General features: G+C 39.2%; 1 protein-coding gene across 2 annotated transcripts in view; it reads left to right on the top strand.

The window, feature by feature from the left end:
* Nucleotides 1-19,780, top strand: part of MMS22L (MMS22 like, DNA repair protein) — a 92,122-nt gene that overhangs the window by 23,405 nt on the left and 48,937 nt on the right. For both annotated transcript variants that reach the window (XM_075597500.1, XM_075597501.1), the window contains 2 exons: nt 2,428-2,654; nt 4,037-4,546. In XM_075597500.1, the coding sequence (XP_075453615.1) occupies nt 2,428-2,654; nt 4,037-4,546 (737 nt within the window). The remainder of the gene's footprint in view (nt 1-2,427; nt 2,655-4,036; nt 4,547-19,780) is intronic.

Here is a 19,780-nt window from a genome sequence, read left to right as displayed (position 1 = left end):
TGTTTTGCCATAATGCATAGCGCCACGTTTGGCGAAAACCAAACACAGCATATCGGCACAAACACCTCATACCAACTGTCAAGCATGGTGGTGGAGGGGTGATTTTGGGCTTGTTTTTGCAGCCACAGGACCTGGGAACCTTGCAGTCATTGAGTCGACTATGAACTCCTCTGTATACCAATGTATTCTAGAGTCAAATGTGAGGCCATCTGTCCGACAGCTAAAGCTTGGCCGAAATTGGGTTATGCAACAGGACAATGATCCCAAGCACACCAGCAAATCTACAACAGAATGGCTGAATAAGAAAAGAATCAAGGTGTTGCAATGGCCCAGTCAAAGTCCAGACCTCAACCCGATTGAAATGCTGTGGCTGAACCTTAATAGAGCTGTGCATAAACAAATGCCCACAAACCTCAATGAACTGAAGCAACGATGTGAGAGACTGAAAGTCATACAGAAAACGATTACTTCAAGTTATTGCTGTAGGTGGTTCTACAAGCTATTTGAATCATAAGGTATACTTAGTTTTTCACACACGGCTTTTCCATTTTGGCTTTATTTTTGTTAAATAAATCATGACACGGTGTAATATGTCATGTGGTGTTGTTCATCTGAGGTTGTATTTACCTAATTTTAAGACCTGCTTAGGAACAGATGATTGTTATTATGTCCTGATATGTAAAGCCATAGAATTCAAAGATGGTGTACGTTCTTTTTCACACAACTGTATGTAACTATGTATTTGTAACCATGTTTTATTTGTCATCATAACTCTATGCCCAGGACATACTTGAAAACGAGAGGTAACTCTCAATGGAAAAACACTTTGTAAAATAAATAAATATCCTATCCATCCTAAACTCTGAAACCAGATCACTGAACTGAATGGTAGAAACAAAAAATATATTTTGACATGGTGGACTGTGTCTTTTTATAGATCCATGATAGATGATTGATTTAACCATCGACCCTACTTTCTGCATGATATCAGGGCACACTTTCAGAACTTAGTTGTGGAGTTGGGCTTTCCAGAATAGATTCACCTGAAATACCATCATCATTGGACCTTTTTGGTAAATGTGCACCTTGCCATCAGATTTCAGCTGAAGCATCCCAGTTATTTTTATTTTATTTTTTTCACACATGGCACAAGAAAGCAGCTGCTATGAAATATTGGTTGTTGGGGTCATAGCAAAGGCTTTATTTAAGTGCATCAGCCACCCTACAAAGATCACTCAAGTAAAATACTCCTGATGCATTGTTTTTGCGTGCAAAGAAAAGGTACTGTATTGATATTACGCTTGAATTTTTTTATTCCAGTTTTGTGTTATAACCATTTGAAGTCCAAGGATATTTAAAAATCAATTTTGATCTAATCAGAAACCCTAAAGCAAATTCAAATGACCTTTCTTTCAGACCATGCTAGTTCATAACAGACTTGTCTATTAACTGAATGCATTTTATCCTCTGTAACTCATTTCTAAGATATTTGCACTCTATTCTGTTTTATTTTTTATTTTTTTTAAATTCCATACAATTTTAACCATAACCAGTCACTAAAGTGCCCATTGCTTGCACAAATCTCTAATAAACAACAGTTATATACTGTTACATTATAGACCTACCTGTATATACTGTAGGGCCTCTCAGTTTCGGGCCATATTGATGAGCGTAGGGCCCTTAGGCCGCGCTTATAGTGCCGGCGACGCCACGTCGCCCGAAAACAAATGCATTGCCGCCGCTGCATGCGCTTATAGTAAGCGTGACGGCGATGTGACGACACAATTTTTTTGAAGCCGGGAATATTTGATTTTTCTGGGGCTGTCGCCTCATGTGACAGCCCCTGAACTAATCAATGCCCTGGTCACCCGCGACGCCGCCTCAAAGCGAAATACAACTTTCGCTAGCGGCGACGGGTGACGTCACGTGTCACAGGCACTATGCACACGGCCATAGTCATGAAGTTGTTCTTTGGTGATATGGGGGTTTTTATTTTTTCCTCGGACTTTAGCAAGCAAAGACAATACTTGTACTAGATTTTGTTACATGCAAGTTTAAAAGACCACAAAAAAACTCTCTTAAAATAGACATCTCAAACTCCAAGACAAAATCTTGCTACCTAATTTAATATTTGGCTCTCATTACTGTTGGTAATGTGCTCTCTGTCAAAGCGTATGGATTGGTCTCCCGCACGGAGCAGTGTGTTCATCTTGCTATGTTCCGCATCGTGCACCAACAATTCAAAGCACTAGTGCAAAATCCCCATGCACACGCACCTACTGTAAAAAAAAAAAAAAATGTATCTGCACCAGGCGATTAGTTAAGCTTATAGCTGATTTGAAATAATGTTGGTTTCTTTTTTTCTTGTGGCATCATACAGAAAACTGAGTCATTATTCTGGATTTTACTATTTCCTCTGTTTTTTAGAACGGTACTTTTAACATCCCCTGGCTTGGGGTAAAGTCACTGGCTAGCGTTAGTAAAACCCCTTATTCCATGCTGGAGGTTGTGAAGAACTGCTGTGCTGATAACCAGAGTCATGACCTGTACAAGTCTGATAACAGCTACCTCATTTTCCTGCGTATCATGGCACACTTGATGAAAAAAGCCAAAGAAAGCAGTGGGGCACATCCTTGGAAACAAATCAAAGGAAGGTCTGTATGTTTAATACCCTCCCTAGTCATTGGTTTATTACCACATACCGAGCTTTCGATAGCTCTGCTCAATAACTCTGTTCTTTGTAGTGTTTGTTGGTTCATTTAAACCGTCTGTATGTCTCCTTTCTCTCATATCGATGTATGACACACAGATCAGCCTGATACTCTGAATTGTTTAGTCTTGTGTGCCAGGAAGAGATAACCATAGGATGGATTATAAATAAGGGAACTTCAGCAACAAAAAAGTGTGTAAACAGGGCACTCACTAAAAGGTTCAAAATGTGGCAAAACTTGGGACAATCCACCTGAATACATTAGGTATTAAACATAGTACAAAAGGCAGGCACTCCTTAATGAAAAAATCTAAATGTATTCAGTTTCGGCACACTATGGAGCCTTTCTCAAGAACATCTCTACAGCAGTGAAACAACCCCTTAAATACTCTACCCCAGGAGTGCATAAACTTCCTCAGCTGTGCCCCCCCTGCCTGCTCTGCCCCATGGTCGTACCCCCCCTTACCTTGAATGCGGGGTCATCTGACGTCGCATCACGTGACCCGCGGCGTCATTTGACGCTTGACGCCATGGAGACGTGTGGACCAAAGCCTGGTAAGTGAATTTACAGAGGCCTCGTGCTGAATAGCGTAAGGCCTCTAACCACCGCGCCCCCCTAAAATCTGTCGCGCCCCCCCAGTTTGCGCACCCCTGCCCTACCCCACATGTAGAGAATATGCTAATTAGGCCATTACATAGCCAATAAAGTGATCTCAATAATGCAAGATAGATAGATATATATTCTTAAACCATTCAGGAGCAAGCCTCTCATGCTAAAATGGCTATAAATGGTACTAATTTCTCGGAATAGCCAAAAGTGTTTACTTCAGAAATATTTAAGCTGAATTCTTAAGCTACCCCGAGGAACTTCCCATGTTTCTAGAAAACCCATCTTGCAGAGTCAGGGTAACTTGGATGGACACAATTATATTCTAATAAATGTAATCCACGTAAAATGAACAATTTTTTTTTCTTCTTTTGTCCAATATTTTGCGATTCGTAGGTTTTTTATTATTAAAAAAAGTTGAATTTACTCGGCATATATGTTTACAAATACTCTGGGCCCTGTGTTCCTAATTAACACTGTTTTTGCTGTCCAGCAAACCTTTTAATTAAGATTTTTTTTTTTTTTTTTGTGAGGCAATCTGTGTGTGTGTGTGTGTGTGTGTGTGTGTGTGTGTGTGTGTGTGTGTGTGTGTGTGTGTGTGTGTGTGTGTGTGTTTTTTTTTTATTGTAGAAAGCTAGAGAATGAAAGTCGGGATATTTATTCTAAATTTTTAATTGAAATGAGGATTCGTTTTGATGTAGTCAATTGTTCTCCCGCAGAATCTATTCAAAGTTCCACCAGAAGAAGATGCAGGAGCTCACAGAGGTTGGGTTGCAGAACTTTTTCAGTCTGTTCCTGTTACTGGCCACTGTGGCAGAGACTGAAGATGTTGCCAGCCGGGTGTCGGATCTATTACATTTTCTAGTCCCAAACCATATCAGTACTGCCCAGCAGGCTCTTGTTTGGCGAGGCAATTTTGCGTTCCTCCTGGTGTATGTGGAGAAGAACATGGACATAAGCGCCCTGGCAGAAAAGCTGGCCAATGGTTTCCGGAATACGGCCAAGGAGTTCTTGGTGTGCAAGGGGGACTATGGCCAGAAGCACACGCTCTGGACGCTGCTTTCCACCTATGTCGATGGTGTCCAGGAAGTGTTTGAGACCAGTTGCAACCTGCAGCTCTCTGAGGAAAAGCTGCTAAATGATGGCTTCAGCATGATGATGCCGGCCTGTCGGGAGTCAGAGCTCAGTGCAGTGCTTCATTTCCTCCAAACTGCTATAGCCAGACTCAGGTAGGCTAAACCATTGTTATCTGTTTAGAATCGTTATCCTCAAGTGTTTGAAAATAAGAAGTCCGAAATGTCAGGTTCAAGTGCTTTTGAAAACTAGAACAATATTAAACCAGCAAGTCCCCCTTGCATGTTTTTTGTTTGTTTTTGAAGATTTCTTCACCATACTGTACTATAGAATTGGGTGTCTCACTTCCTCTTTTTATCTATTTATTTTTTTAATTTAACGGTTTTATTCCTGAAAAAGTAGATCAAAACGAAAGTTAACTTGGCTAAGACCCTCCCACTTTGTTACCTTACTCGACTTCAGAGACTTAACCAGAGATTTAAGGTTCTTTTGATGGAAACCATCGCTGTACACCTCGGTGGCGAGGATCGAGTTAGAATAAACAACCCAGGTTCTCATGTCAACACACAATCGGGGTTTAAAAAAAAAACAATAGCAATAATCTATTAAATGGGTTATATTTATACCAAGATTGGAGTTTTTTTATTTTTTTATTTAATACTGTATCATCTTGGGCACTTGTTGATCCAATGTGGGATGAAGGCCATCCCAATGATCTTGCAGGTACTGCTGTTGCAAGCCTCTCTTCACCACGATACTCAAATTTCTGGTTTCATCCCCCCATATTTTTGTCGCTGTCTTGGTCTTTTCATTTCCCTTGGAATCCAGTCGAGTACCATCTTTGTCCAAATATGGCCATTTCTTCTTGTGGTATTTCAAGCCCACTGCCCTTTTAATTCCTTCACCATTGGTCACTTTTTGTTCTTTTTTGTTTCAGATCCATTTATTCTTTTTCCTGTCTCTGGTATTACCCAGCATATATCCCTGAATACTTCTTTGAGTTGAGATTAAATAATGAGTGGACAAAAGTATACTTCAGAGCCAGACAGAATTTTTAGGCATATGAAGGGAGGGGATGGCGTTCCAGCAGCCTCCCCTCTGTCTGTGAGTCAGTGTGTATCTGTAACGCACACAGACTGGCGCCTGGGCATTTTCTATCACTGAAAAATATTTATATCTATCTCTCAATATCTCAATAAAGGACCCTCCGATTACCTGTAGTACTAAACAAACATCGTAGGCCATGCTCTTTTTAATTGACCTAACTAAACACAAGGGCTTACCAATGACTTTCACCAGCAGTCCTATAGAGTAGGGTGACTCCACAGTTCACAGGCTGACAGCCAAGACAGTTTCTGAAGGGAGAAAAGTTTGTTTGTGATCCCTTTCTGAATAAATACCCTCCGGTGGGGTGTGTAAATACCCGCTTGTGATGTCGTGTCCTATACATCCACAAGGTGACTCGCATGTGACGTAATTTATTTCACTCGTGCCACGTACTGCACATGCTGTATGACGCCCTTGGAGCATATTGTGTGTGACATCAGGGTCTGCCTACTGTGTCCACGCGTGATTCACACGGATAAAATTGATACAAACCGCCATAATCGAGGCCAATATTTGCCGGCACAGAGCCCATATGGGTGATGACCAGCCGTACGCATGCTGAAGCTCCACTTTCACGAGCCCATAAAAAAAAGTTAAGTACTTACTGAATATGTCGAACAGGTCCAAGCACTTCCTGGAGCCTGACATAGCTGGCGATCTTGTGGTATAGCTCGGTTGCAGTAAGGGATCCCCTGACCTGCGACCACCATCTGTACAGTCCACAGGTGCTTTTAGAAGAGACAGGCTAGAGATCTCTGGATTCGACTGCAAGCAGTCAGTAAACCCCAAATTAAAAAATGCTATCCTCTATGAAAGACTGGGAATAAAAGACTACCTGCAGAAGGGGCTGTAGCTAGATATGAAGGACACCTTATATGTGAATTTCGTTGGCTCTATCTCAGTGGGAGGGTGGAGTTTACTTCTTTGCATACTGCATGTATGGACTAATGGGGAAAGAAAATTACGATGAGCAACAATCTTCTCTTTTTATCTGAGCTTCACTGAACAGTGCTATGGTTAACACTGAGACATAATGATTTGTTATTTAACAAGTATTTGTGTTTTTAGCTTTGTTGGCTACATATTGTATGTACTGTAAAATGCATGGTTCTTGTATGTACATAAATTGTACATTTTCCAAAATCCATATGAGAATTTTTAATTGCCCAGGTCATTAAAGATGCTATCACAATCACGTTTCTGCTAGGAAGCACCAGCTTCTTTTTGTATTACATAAGGTAATAGCTTTCACAATCTCCTAAATATCTTTCTTCATACTGTGTTATGTCAAACCGTGAACAAGTGACCTGTGAGTGTTCCAGAGTTGTGCACAATACTATTTCTGTGGCGGACTCTTTTCTGGCTAAAAGAAAGAAGCGCAAACAAAGTGTCTCATAGTGTAGTATATTTTGAATGAGAAGTGGCAGAAACAAAGTAATCGGATGCACTCACAATGTTTCAGCTTTGCCTCAAGTCCATAAGGTAGTATGCAGAGTGAGCGTGTGTGGAGTTAGGGAGTCTCCATGGGTGGTGTCTTAGCCTCTTCAGTCTGTAATGTCCACTGCTTCTTTACTGCTCCAACCCCACTTTCTCAGTTTTTGGTGCTCTTTTCTCTACTCTGCTCGGGCTGAGATGTCCAGTATCCAACACGTTTTCATGCAAGGAATGGCGGCACTTTGTCAGGGATCTATAACGTTTCTAATTAAAAATATACATAAAGCTCTTTGTTTGCTACACTTTTTTTTGCCACTTTTTGTAAATGCCAGTGTGGGAATAGCACCCCAAGGAGCAGCACAGAAGGAACCTCTTAGAACAATGTAATATTACACATTGGTGCGTAATTAAACATTTTATAATTATCTACAAGTGACTGACTATTAACATGGCAGTCACTTTGCATGTAGGATATGACTTAACAATTTTATAATACTATTAGTGGAGAATTCAAACACACAATATTGATGTCTGATATTTATTAGTGTTTATGAATAATTGCAATTGCAGATATTTAGTACATAGTGTGTCTCAATACTTTTAGCACTTCAAAAACGTACTGTATAAGTCTTTTCTGTAAGAAAATCTTAGTCAAAATTTTAAATCCTTTGTAAAGAGAACTCGAATTTGCAAAACGATGAAATAATCAAAAGCCATTGTCTTTGTCACAAAACACAACATTTTATTCTGTATAATCATTACTTAAAATCACTACAAGTTATCTGGAAATTCAAATATACACCAGATTAAAAATAACATACCACACTAAAACAGTACAGTGTATATATGAAGAGAAATTGGTAATATTAGAGCACATGGACCCTGGTAAGGAATGTATAATTTTAACTAGATTTTGATACAGTGGTTTTCAATATGAAGACCTGTGGGAACCCTTCAGGAATGTATGGTGATTCTGTGCAACCCTTTAATAATAATAATAATAATAATAATAATAACAACAAAATTACACTGAACCCCCCAACTCATGAATCCTATTTATGTAAAAAATACGTTTGCTGTGGTACTGCCTTATATTTGCTAAATAAACTAGAAGCTAAATATTGTATGTAATTTATACTACTGTATCAGCCGTTGCCAAATGTAGTCTCTGGAGTAACCTCTTGCGGAACCCTAGGGTTGAAAATCACTGTTGTAATTAATTTTTGTTGGCGTTCATTCTGCATGTAAATTAGCTTGGTTAATAATGTTAAAGCAGCAGCTCCCCTTTCTCCCCCCCCCCCCCTTTCTAAGAAAGTAACCCCAACGCATGTCCTGCACTTAATGAATCTGGGTCTTTTGTATGTTCGAAGAATCAGTCACTGGGTAGTTTTACTGTAGCAAGAGTTTTGCATCCATGTGCATGCGGATGGCTCTCATCAAGCCGACATCTAGAAAAAAAAACCCCAATGCATTTATGCTTTGAAGTGGTAGTCCAGCCAACAGCGATGAGAAAAAGCCTTCCAGAAATAAGGTGCTTCAAGCATGTAAGACCAGTTTATGATTGTATAAAGATGAGCAGTGGTATGGGCAGGGATTAGAGCTTTGATGTAAGAAGATAGAAGAGCACAGAGCGTTAAAGGAAGAGAACCTTGCATTCAGTTCTACATTAAAGCTGCAGTTCAGTCAATATCCTGCATGTGTGTTTTTTTTAATAAATCAGTTCTGTAGTAAGAAAAAATACTTTTAGCATTTTCTGTTTTTAAAAAAACAACTTTGAAAGACCAATTTTCTTGTATTCTATTTTAACAGCCATTTGCTAAGGCACTGCCCCTTCATGTCCTGTCACAAGCCCTGGCACACCCCTCTGTCAGCCCTGCCCTCCCTCTAGCACTTGTCAGTGCAGGAGTGCTCATGAATATTCACGAGCTTCCACTGCCAGTCAAGCAGATTATAAACAAATCCCAGCTTTTAATATGTCACCAAATTTCGACCTATCAATACATGGAGAACGAATTGACCTGCAGCTATACAGTTCTTTTGGTAATTAGAGATTGCACACATGAAACTATTGAAGTAAAAAAATAAATGTAAAAAAAAAAAAAGACTGAACTGCAGCTTTAAGAGGGTCAATTTCACTGGACGTGATACGGCAAAGTCAAGCAACCTGTGCATGGCTTCCACGGATACTCAAAACCTGCTTCAGTCACCCAAATTAAGTCTTTGATCTCACTATCTCCAAACAAAGGCCCAATCTGCTCCCACAATGCTTCACGTCAATATTTACTTGTAACAAATTTGAAACATTTCCAGATTTCTTTTCATCAGAAAAAGTGGGCGTTGTGTGTTCTAAAAATGGTCAAAGCCTGACTGAAGTCTGCTTCTCGCTCGTTCCTAGCCCCTCTGTTAGCAAAAAGATTAAGTGTTGAAAGCATCTTAAGTAAATTACTTCAGAAAGAGGCTTTTTTAAAATATGGAATGAGAAGCTAGATAACCACTATAATGTAACATTTGAAACTCTTAAAGATACATAGATATATGTTAATGCCCACTACTACTTTATAACCATATTTGTGAATAGCAATCATTTGAGTTTCATGCTTATGGCACCTTGTGTGGTATTTGTCTTGTGATTAAAATCAATACATATTTCTACGAAGCGATGGTATTGTAAAAAAAAACAAAAAATAAATAAAAAATTCTGGTGCCGCAATACTCGACAGCCCATTTTGGTGAAAGAGCCGTAAAGTGTCTTCTACCTTCTTATGGAATAGCACTGCTTAGTAAATAAGGGCCATTGTCTTTGTTGGTAGATAATGAAGTGATCACACCTAAATTAGGTCAGAATACTATAGCGTTTTCAGATGAGTTGGGCATTTCTAATCACATTTACAATATAGGACATGTTTAATGGGGTAGTTTCATGTAGCAAGCCAACAAATAAACAACTTATCAGTGTAACTGGCTTTCTTAGAAATATTTAGTCACTGTTGACACAGCATACTTGTTTGGATCCACTGATTTGAACACGGATGGCATCATGCTCTGTCATTTTACGAACAAAATAATTGGCTAAAGGTTGTGTAAACTCGATCCGACTAGCATCCTCTCTATCCACCTTTAAGACCCATCTTAAAACACACCTCCCTTAACGAAGCATATGAGTAACTCTGTGCCTGATACTTTACACCTCATACATAAACCTTGGCCCCTTGCGGATACACTTACCAGAACACCCTCCTACTGTCTGTGTACGTTCTTCCTACTTAACAATTAGATTGTAAGCTCACCGGAGCAGGGACTCCTTTTCCTAAATGTTACTTTTATGTCCGAAGCACTTCTTCCCATTAAGTGTTATTTGTATTATTTGTTATTTATATGATTATCACATGTATTACTGCTGTGAAGCGCTATGAACATTAATGGCGCTATATAAATAAAGACATACATTAATACTTCAAAAGCATTTGTATTTCGTTAAAAGTTCAGTGACATAAATGTGTTAATATTGTGCTTTTTTATTTTATATCTATTTAGACTTTTTTTTTTTTGCCTGAGCCATTAAACATTGCCCCATTTTGGTCCTTAAAAGGAACTTCCCAGCTTTTAGGTTTTTTTTTTAATACCAAACCAATTTTAATGTACTGTACATGTTTTCTAGTTTTGGGATTGAATAATTTATCGTGGGTATTGCAGGTATTGCAGTTATGTTGCATTTCCTTAAAGCAAAATAGATGATTTGGTTTAATAGGTTTTTTTTTTTTTTTGTACCATTTGAAGTGATGTTGTCCATTAAACACAATAGAAATTCATCCATGAAACCTTCTTGAAATCTGTTCTAATGAGCTGCGGTTAGTATTGTGGCTTATTTAGATATCCATCTCATTGGTTGTACAGTAACTGGTATTTCATGTACATCCAGGTCTGCTTTTTATTCTAGTGCTACCTGAAGGTAGGCTGCAGACACAGGACATTGTTAGTTTTACTCTTGACGAATAGTGGAACCATGGTAATTGTATTGCAAGCAAAACACAGATAAACAGAAGTAAATGCTTGAGCCAAAAGTTAACTCCCAACAAAGATATATATACATTTCCCAGAATCCCTTGCTGCAGTGGAAGTGCTGTATGCTGGGTGATAATGGGGAAAGGCGGGGTTGCAGACCTGCCTAAGACATGCAAATGAGCATACAGTTATATTTGCATATTTGCTTTCCTGTGGAGGGTTTTTGTCACTTTTTTTACTCACCATAACTTAACTCAGTATTATGGTTTAGCCTATCCCATAGCCTCTCTTGCATTCCCAGTAAAATCAACCCCACACTGATGAGACCCATCAAGGTCGAAACAGCTGTCTGTGGGTGGTTTTCTGGGTATGCACCTTAACCCTGGCTGTGCTCAAAGCTGTGACCATGCAGCAAGCTTAAGCCTATAGGGAACCATGTTAAAAATGGTTATTGAGGCAAAAAGTGACACTGTGTGCTCATTTGCATGTCATTTCCCAGAATCCCTTGCTGCAGTGGAAGTGCTGTATGCTGGGTGATAATGGGGAAAGGCAGGGTTGCAGACCTGCCTAAGACATGCAGATGAGCATACAGTTATATTTGCATATTTGCTTTCCTGTGGAGGGTTTTTGTCACTTTTTTTACTCACCATAACTTAACTCAGTATTATAGATATATAGATAGATATTTTTTTTCCCCACCGGATATTAATAAGTAGGACGGTTGATTTGAATCTTTCTAAGGAAAATAATTGCACTGATTTTAAAAATAAGACAAAATTACCCGCTGTGTTGAACTACTTCCTTAAGAGGAGCCACTGATTTTCCTTGTTTCCATTGAAAGATTTGCCAAGCATCGTTGACTATACAGATGTATTCATTTGTATCCTGGTTACAATATTTAGAGTACATATAAAGTAATGATGAATGTAGAAGCACTCACTGAAATAAATGTACTCTAGCAGTGTCGGTGTGCTGTTCCCTACGGTGTGCCTATGTCCTGTAGCAGAACCAGCTCACTCCTGTATGTTTGATAGACGTGCATCTCAAGAAGATAACACATTCCAGCTTACACAAGTTGTTTCACAGAAGCTATGCTCATGCAATGTTTTCAAGGTGACTGATTTTAAATGTGTACATATATATTATGTAAATAACGGTTTCAATTCTATCATCTTCAGTATACTGTACATGCATTCATACATCTAACGTGAAGGGACATACCACGCACACTTTTTAAATCCAGTTCCCCTCTGAAATGTAACCTAAACAAACCTCTCAGACTTCTAATTTCTATTCCTCTTTACCTTAGTAGATATTCCTTGTGTTGAGTATGTCACATACAAGGCTTATTTAAAATGAAAAGAAAGCTGGAGCAATTTTCTTTCTTCCATTTCAGTCTCCTAAGGCCTATTTCCCCTGGTGAGCTCCTAGCAGTAGGGGGTTTAAGGGAATTCAGCTTTCTGCAAATTAACGTCTCGCATCATGAAAATTCAGGAGGGTTTTTTGTGTCTTGAAAAGTAATACAGAGTGTGAGTATTATTTCTTGCCAGCGGGTAGAAGATGAATGATTTTGTCACCGTTTTACTGCTTGATGAGCAGTGTCCTGAGGGTCAGGCTTAACTCTGTGTCACTATGTTGCTCATTACTCTTGAGCTAAATAAGGGCTGATTGGATCTAAATTGCCTAGCACACGGGCCACAGATGAGCTCAGTGAGCAGGGGATGACCTGCTATTCAGGTGGGGAGTCACCCTGGTGTGCAAATGCTGCATTAGAGCACCGTGGGAGAATGAGAGGCTGCCAGCTAAAGAAATCGAAATGTAAAAACTCTTTGATGCTGAGATGGAAGAATTTTGAAGTGTAGGAAGTGACAGGTTGATGGTACTTATCAGCTTTGGATGGATTAGAGAACCGTGTCATCTAGCTTTTATAATGACAGTAGACTAAAGCCCGGCTGCTAACTACTCCGCAGAGCAGGCACTGACAAAGTCTCTGCTGCCTCTTTCAGGCAGGTCTGATAGCAGGACTTCGGTGTCCTGAAGCAAAGGTCTAAGTAACGTACCGCTATAAAGTGAAAGCAATTAGCCCTGCAACAGCCCCTCTCTAATTTTAATTTTTTATTTATTTATTAATACTGGCTGCCAGTTCTATGCAATAAAAAAAGTCTAGGCAACTGTGTGATTTCTGAATTATGGATGAAAATGCAGCCATGATTCCAGTTGCATTTAGAAGGCCGTTTGTAGAGCAGTTTTAGAGACTCTGAGGGCTGGTTTAAAGCAGTTGTATGGCAAGTATCTAGCGTCAATATTTCTCAGAAATATAAAATCTGTAGTAGGTCTGAAATATTTTTCTTTAAAAGATTTGAAAATATTTTTTCTGCATGCTGCCACTTAAAGCAGAAATCCCCTTACGCTCTTTTTTTTAATTTTTTTTATTATTATTATTTAATGGATGGGAACCACAGAGAGATCACCCGGAGCTGCATAACAATATACAGGCATACCCCGGTTTAAGGACACTCACTTTAAGTACACTCGCGAGTAAGGACATATCGCCCAATAGGCAAACGACAGCTCGCGCATGCGCCTGTCAGCACGTCCTGAACAGCAATACCGGCTCCCTACCTGAACCTGAGCCAAAGCTGTGCTCAAGCGGGGAGACTATAGAGCATGTTACAAATGAGTTATTTACATCAGTTATGCACGTATATGACGATTGCAGTACAGTACATGCATCGATAAAGTGAAGCACTCCCTTTTTTCCTCTTAAATACATTTTCGCTTTACATACGTGCTCTGGACCCATTGCGAACGTTAATGTGGGATATGCCTGTATTCAGTCCCTGAGAGATTCGCATGTGAAGTTACTGTGTTTAAATGTTTCTACAGAAAACAAAATTGCTGCCAAATTTCAGAGCAATAGGAAGCAGCAACACTTGCAGAGACTGACTGCCTGTTGTACAGACATTTTAAATCCCTTTTAAAAACACTGTCCTTCTGGTAATTTCACTAGTAAGTATCCTGGGAATCATGGGGGGCGGTTCTGTAGCTGAAAATAGCGCGGTTCATCTCCGGAGAATCCCCTGACTTGTACACATGGTTGACACCACTCCGGTTTTGACACTGAGGCTGCGGGTTTCGGTAACCAATCTCCGAGCTATGGGTTTACATTTCAAAACTATGGGGGAGGTGGCGGCGGGAAAGGATGGAGGACCGCCAGAGCGGCCTAGGGCGGCAGTCAGAGGAGCTGGGCGGCGGGATCAAAGCAGGGCGGCAATGGAGGAGCACGCTCCATCTCCCTCTGCATGCTCACATCAAAATGGCTTCCTGATGTCAAATGGTATTGGGTTGACGTGATGTGCCATGCAGCGTCATGTTGCCATGACAACAGACCCCATATGGCGCCATTTGACGTCACACAGCCATTTTGACCGAAACCTGTAGAGGGAGATGCCGCCGGAGAAGGTAAGACATATATAAATAAAAAAAACTTATTTTTTTTTTTTTTAAGTCTCCAGGTTATCATTCAGCAAAAGGTGGCAACCTTGCTTGTACTTTTAATAAATAAAAGCAAAACCACACCTTTTTTGATTGAGTTGCAAACCATTATGAACCATGAAAGATGTGTACATTTGAAAAAAATTAGCTCCAAGAAAACAGACTAGAAAAGCTTCCTATAAAGCGACATAAAACTACATTTTGCAATTACACAAATATGTAAAGAAAAAAATAAATCCTGTAAACTGAAAGTCTTAAGATGTGCTAAAACCACTCCTATCATATTGTAGCTGTTGAGTATGGGTCAAAGTGATCTTACAGCAACAATCCCTATATCATTATTTTTTCTTTTTACCGGAATGGGAATCCCCTGGGGGGTTTTGCTATAAATGGCGCAGTTCCGCTCGGAAAGACCCCCCTGTAATCCAGTCAAGAAAATAGGGTTTAGAGGGGGTTTCTGCTTTGTAAATGTTTCCAAGCTTTCAAACTAGACCCAGACCTTTCTTTCACTAGGTTTTTGCATTTGATTACAAAGATCATAGTTACACATCCTTTTTATTTTCCCTTTTTTAGTCTGAGAAAATAGTGTTGAAACATTGACTTCTGTTCTTAGCAAGAATTTGTTGCAGGCTTTTTCCCCTTCAGTGCTCTCAGTGCAGTCTACTCTCTTCATTGCCAGGAGGCCCTTTTAATCTCTAATAATCAGGGTTAATTAAGGCCTGGGGTTAGCACTGCGCAAATTCAGCCAATGGCTGCAAGTTACTGGCTTAATCAAGGCTTGTGCTTGTCACTTGCAGAAATCCTTGAGCTGCTGAAAGGTTTTGTAGGAACCACTTCATTCTCAGAGATACTTTTGGTCAAGGTTGTTTTACTATTTTGGAATATTCATGTTCTTATCAAGCATTTTAACCCTCTATGTTCTGCAATGCTTGTTGGTCCCGTACTGCACCAAAGGCAAGCGACGCTGCCACAAAAAGTTGAAATACAGTGAAAGGGCACAACTATGTAACACTACTTTTGCTTTTAAATCCTTTTATATTATATATTTAATCGTTTTTATAGATGGACATCCCAAAATCCAGACTGAGAAGCATTAGATATGCACTGCATAATGCTTTTTGTTTAAGGGTATCTACCTTCTCATACTATACCTGCTTCAGGGAATTGACTACAAAGTTGCAGTTTTGTTATAATACCAGTGTTAATTGATATGACCAGAAGCAAAGACCCCACAATGGAGACTGGGACAGAAAACTGTTGCAAAGAGCATGTACATGGATGTACACCTTACAGACATTGAGTCCTAAAGGACTCCACGAAGGATTCATCTACTCACCATTTCTATTAATATGCCACGGTGCAGAGCTATATAATCCAGGGGTACATTAATATATTGACACAATGACCACTATGAGGACGAGATATCATACAATCCTCACAAGGATACGACCATATGATCTCTTTGACATATGATCTCTTTTAATCTGAGACTCGGGTTTTCTGTTCCCATGTTGTGTGAATACCAATCCTATTATAGTTTGATCAAGTTATGTAGCGTACATTACATTTATATCTCACATTTATTTTTGAAGATAGGGGATCCAGGTATATAGGTCTAATAAGGTACTCCCAGATTCCCCATTTTGGTACGACACCCTCATTGGGTTCGCTATCACTGGTTCATCTGTATTTGACCATATTATCACTTTTAATTAATATTAACTGTTGATCTATTATCTTTATTCACCTTCAATATTTATTTATTAATTTCACTATTCATTCACATTAAATATTCACCTCTTGGGTCAGGGGATCCAGCGATATAGGTTAATATCCTTAAAGGATCCATATTGACTTTCAGAGGCGGATCATAGTGATTCGTTCATTCATACACACTCATACACACTATCCCTGTACAATTGTTTTAGTACGCTATTATGTACATATATCCTGATATATGGGTTACAACAAGGTGTTTATTGACACACCTATTTCCTTGTACCACTCATACAGAGACTACTTATCATTCCACCAGAGATTACTGCCACTCCTCCTTTCCCCCTCCCCCCCTCCCCCCCCCCATCCCAAGAATAAATGTTACACCACATCAATGTTCTTTAATATCTCAAATTCATTATAGAGTGGACACTTTTGGTTCATTATCCATCTGGGGTCCCGGTCTCTTCTCCGCTCCCCTTACCTGCTTCTGGTAAGACTCGGCATCCCCGCAGCCCAAATTATGGATGCCGTAACCCAAAACACTGTTGAAAAGGGTAAAGGCAAATTACTGGCTTAGTGATCTATAATTAATTTGGAGACATAGCCACATCCTCATGATAGGGTATTTAAAGACTGACTGGTGCGGGACAGAGACTCCTCCCTCCCTGATGAAGCGTGCATAAGTGTGAAACAAACGTCGGGTTTTATGACATCACAACTGGTGACGAGGTGATGTGGACCGGAACCTCCATCCAAACCTGTCACTAGTTTTAAATACCTGGGCTTATGGTTTGATTCCCACTTAACATTCGGGATGCACATTGATACCCTGACAACCAAGACCTATGCCAAACTAGGGGTACTTTACAGGAACAAATCCTCCCTAAGTCTCCTGGTCAGAAAGCGTATCGCACAGCAGATGCTAATGCCAATTATTGACTATGGAGACATAGTATATGGCTCGGCACCTCAAACCCACCTTGGCAAACTTGACACCCTCTACAATTCAATTTGTCGTTTTGTTCTCCAATGCAACTACAACACACATCACTGCGAAATGCTCAAAGAACTAGATTGGTCAACACTAGAGTCTAGGCGCAAAGTTCACCTTTCCTATCTTGCCTTTAAATTCTTAATGGGCAAGTTACCCAGCTACCTGAACAAGCTCCTCACCCCTACCTCTTGCAGCACTTATCACCTGAGATCAGACTCCAAAAGACTATTCACGGTCCCAAGGCTCAACAAAGTATCCGGACGTTCCTAATTCTCCTACCGTACACCCCAAAACTGGAACAACCTACCAGAGACTCTCACATCCACCACCAGTTTAAGTTCTTTCAAATCTAAGGCTGTCTCACATTTTAACCTGGTCTGTAACTGTTTCATACGCTCATAATATATATTTTCTTTAACTGTGCACGCAATGTCTTGTATATAATGTATACCCTGTTCATTTATGTAACTGTACTTGTAACCATGTATTATTTGTTTTACTCTGTGCCCAGGACATACTTGAAAACGAGAGGTAACTCTCAATGTATTACTTCCTGGTAAAATATTTTATAAATAAATAAACGGAAAAAAATCAGATTTTTTTTCTATGTAGAACTAGCCCGCCCTGCTGATTTACTAAATCATAATAATTTATATACCATACTTAAGAGGTTTTGTATGTTTCCACACGCATATGTATATACGGCGGGTATTGGCCCTGAGGTAAAATGCTTTATATCTACCTTATATAGACCATTAGGTGAATGTATTATATAAAACATATTCTAGAATTCGGACTGAATACATTTCCTGTGACTCTGTGTGATAACTCGGGTATATAAACATAGGATACATCTTGGAAGACTGAGAGCGAAGTACTATTATATATATATTCTCGCACACACACACACACACACACGCACTAATTCTCGGTACTATTTGCTTTGAGGTATATATGTGTTGCATCGATGAAACTCTATACTAGGTGATAAACTGCCTATTTATCACCATTTGGCTGTATATTTCACCTGTGACCCTGTTTATCTATGGATACTCGGCTACTATGGTACTGAATCGCTCTCTATACTATTTGATTCCATGTTGTATAGATATGTATCCTATATGATCTGATACCACTGGTATACACCCTTATAGGAATATACTTTGGATAGATATATATATATGTATTTTCTGAATACCGGTTCCCTGTTCATCTTGTTATTCCGCTATTCATGATACTATTATCCATACGAGATACGGTTAATATATTATAGTAATCGTCTACCTCGTCCATGGGTTTTTTAAACTTTTTAAACTTGGTATGTTAATTTGATGTAATAAAACTTTCTTATTTTACCGTTTGCACATTCTGAGATCTCGCCACTGGTTCTATATCATTTATCATTGTCTCAGAGGGACACTATTGATTATATTATATCTACTTTTTGAGAGTGCACCACATTAAGGACTTTTTGTTTGATCCTTCTAAACCAAAATTGTATGTTAATTGATATGACATCATGGACTATTTCATCATCGTGAAAAATTCCTGTAACACGCTCATAAAGACGATGATACAGGGAATCGATGAAGTCATGTTGATGGAAAACTTTCTTCTTTTCTTCTTTTTTTTTTTTTAAACATACAGCAAAAAATTTTTTGTGTGGCGTGAAACCCATGGATAAATAGATAATTAAACATAAAATAGCCCTGGGATAATTGACCAAAAGTTGAGAAATACAAATGTGAATAAAAATCGATATAAGCATTCTTCTCTGTGTTAACATGAATTATGTAAATATTGATATTGTTTATGCTCAGGTGACTTTGTTTACCAGATATCTCTGTGTTTTTTTATTATTATTATTTTTTAAAAGCAAATATAATTAAACTTTTTTTTTTTTTTTTGGACGGACAGTAATAGAGTGAATGCAAAACCAATCATGCCGCATACTCACCCAGTCCTTTGCTGCTGTATCTGAAACCGAACATCTGTGTTGGGTTCCCTTTACAGTACTGCTGGCTGCAGGGCTCCCAGTTTCGTTAATGGGACTATTAAAGCTGAACAAACTGCCTGTGACTGGGAATAAAATGGTGAACGCTCTCTGCGTGTGATGTTTGAGGGTTGTATAACGTAGATCTCCCATACTCTGCAAAGCGTATGTAACACAGATATGCAAGTCCTGCTTCTTTATTTACGAGAACAGTGTAGTTACTGGCTTGTGTTTAATAATAATATTAATAATACTTGTTATTATATACAAGGGTGCTGTAAATTGTCGGGTTCACAGATATGCAGTAAATGTATTGAATGTGGAAAATTACAGATATTTATTTAACTGCATGAACTGTGATACTTTGTTCTGAAAGACCCGCAATGGGTAGGACACGGAACAGTGTGTGTTTGAATTGTGGGGTCTGCTCAATGGTTTATCCTCCATGTCAACTAATGACTAATAAAATTAGAACTGTTATCAACACACGTAATTTGTTGCTCTAATCCGGTGTTTTACCAAATTTGTGATTGGTCCCTACATCTGATACCGGTTCATGCAGTGATTTCATCCAATCCTTTTTGTAATGTTGAGTCCAGCCTAGCTTGTACTGCAGCCAAGATGATCAGTGGCCAACATCACCTA

This window comes from Ascaphus truei, chromosome 4 (genome assembly GCF_040206685.1).
Source record: "Ascaphus truei isolate aAscTru1 chromosome 4, aAscTru1.hap1, whole genome shotgun sequence".
Lineage (NCBI taxonomy): Eukaryota > Metazoa > Chordata > Amphibia > Anura > Ascaphidae > Ascaphus > Ascaphus truei.
Note: the sequence above shows the minus strand (reverse complement) of the source record. Positions and strands in the feature narration are given on the sequence as shown.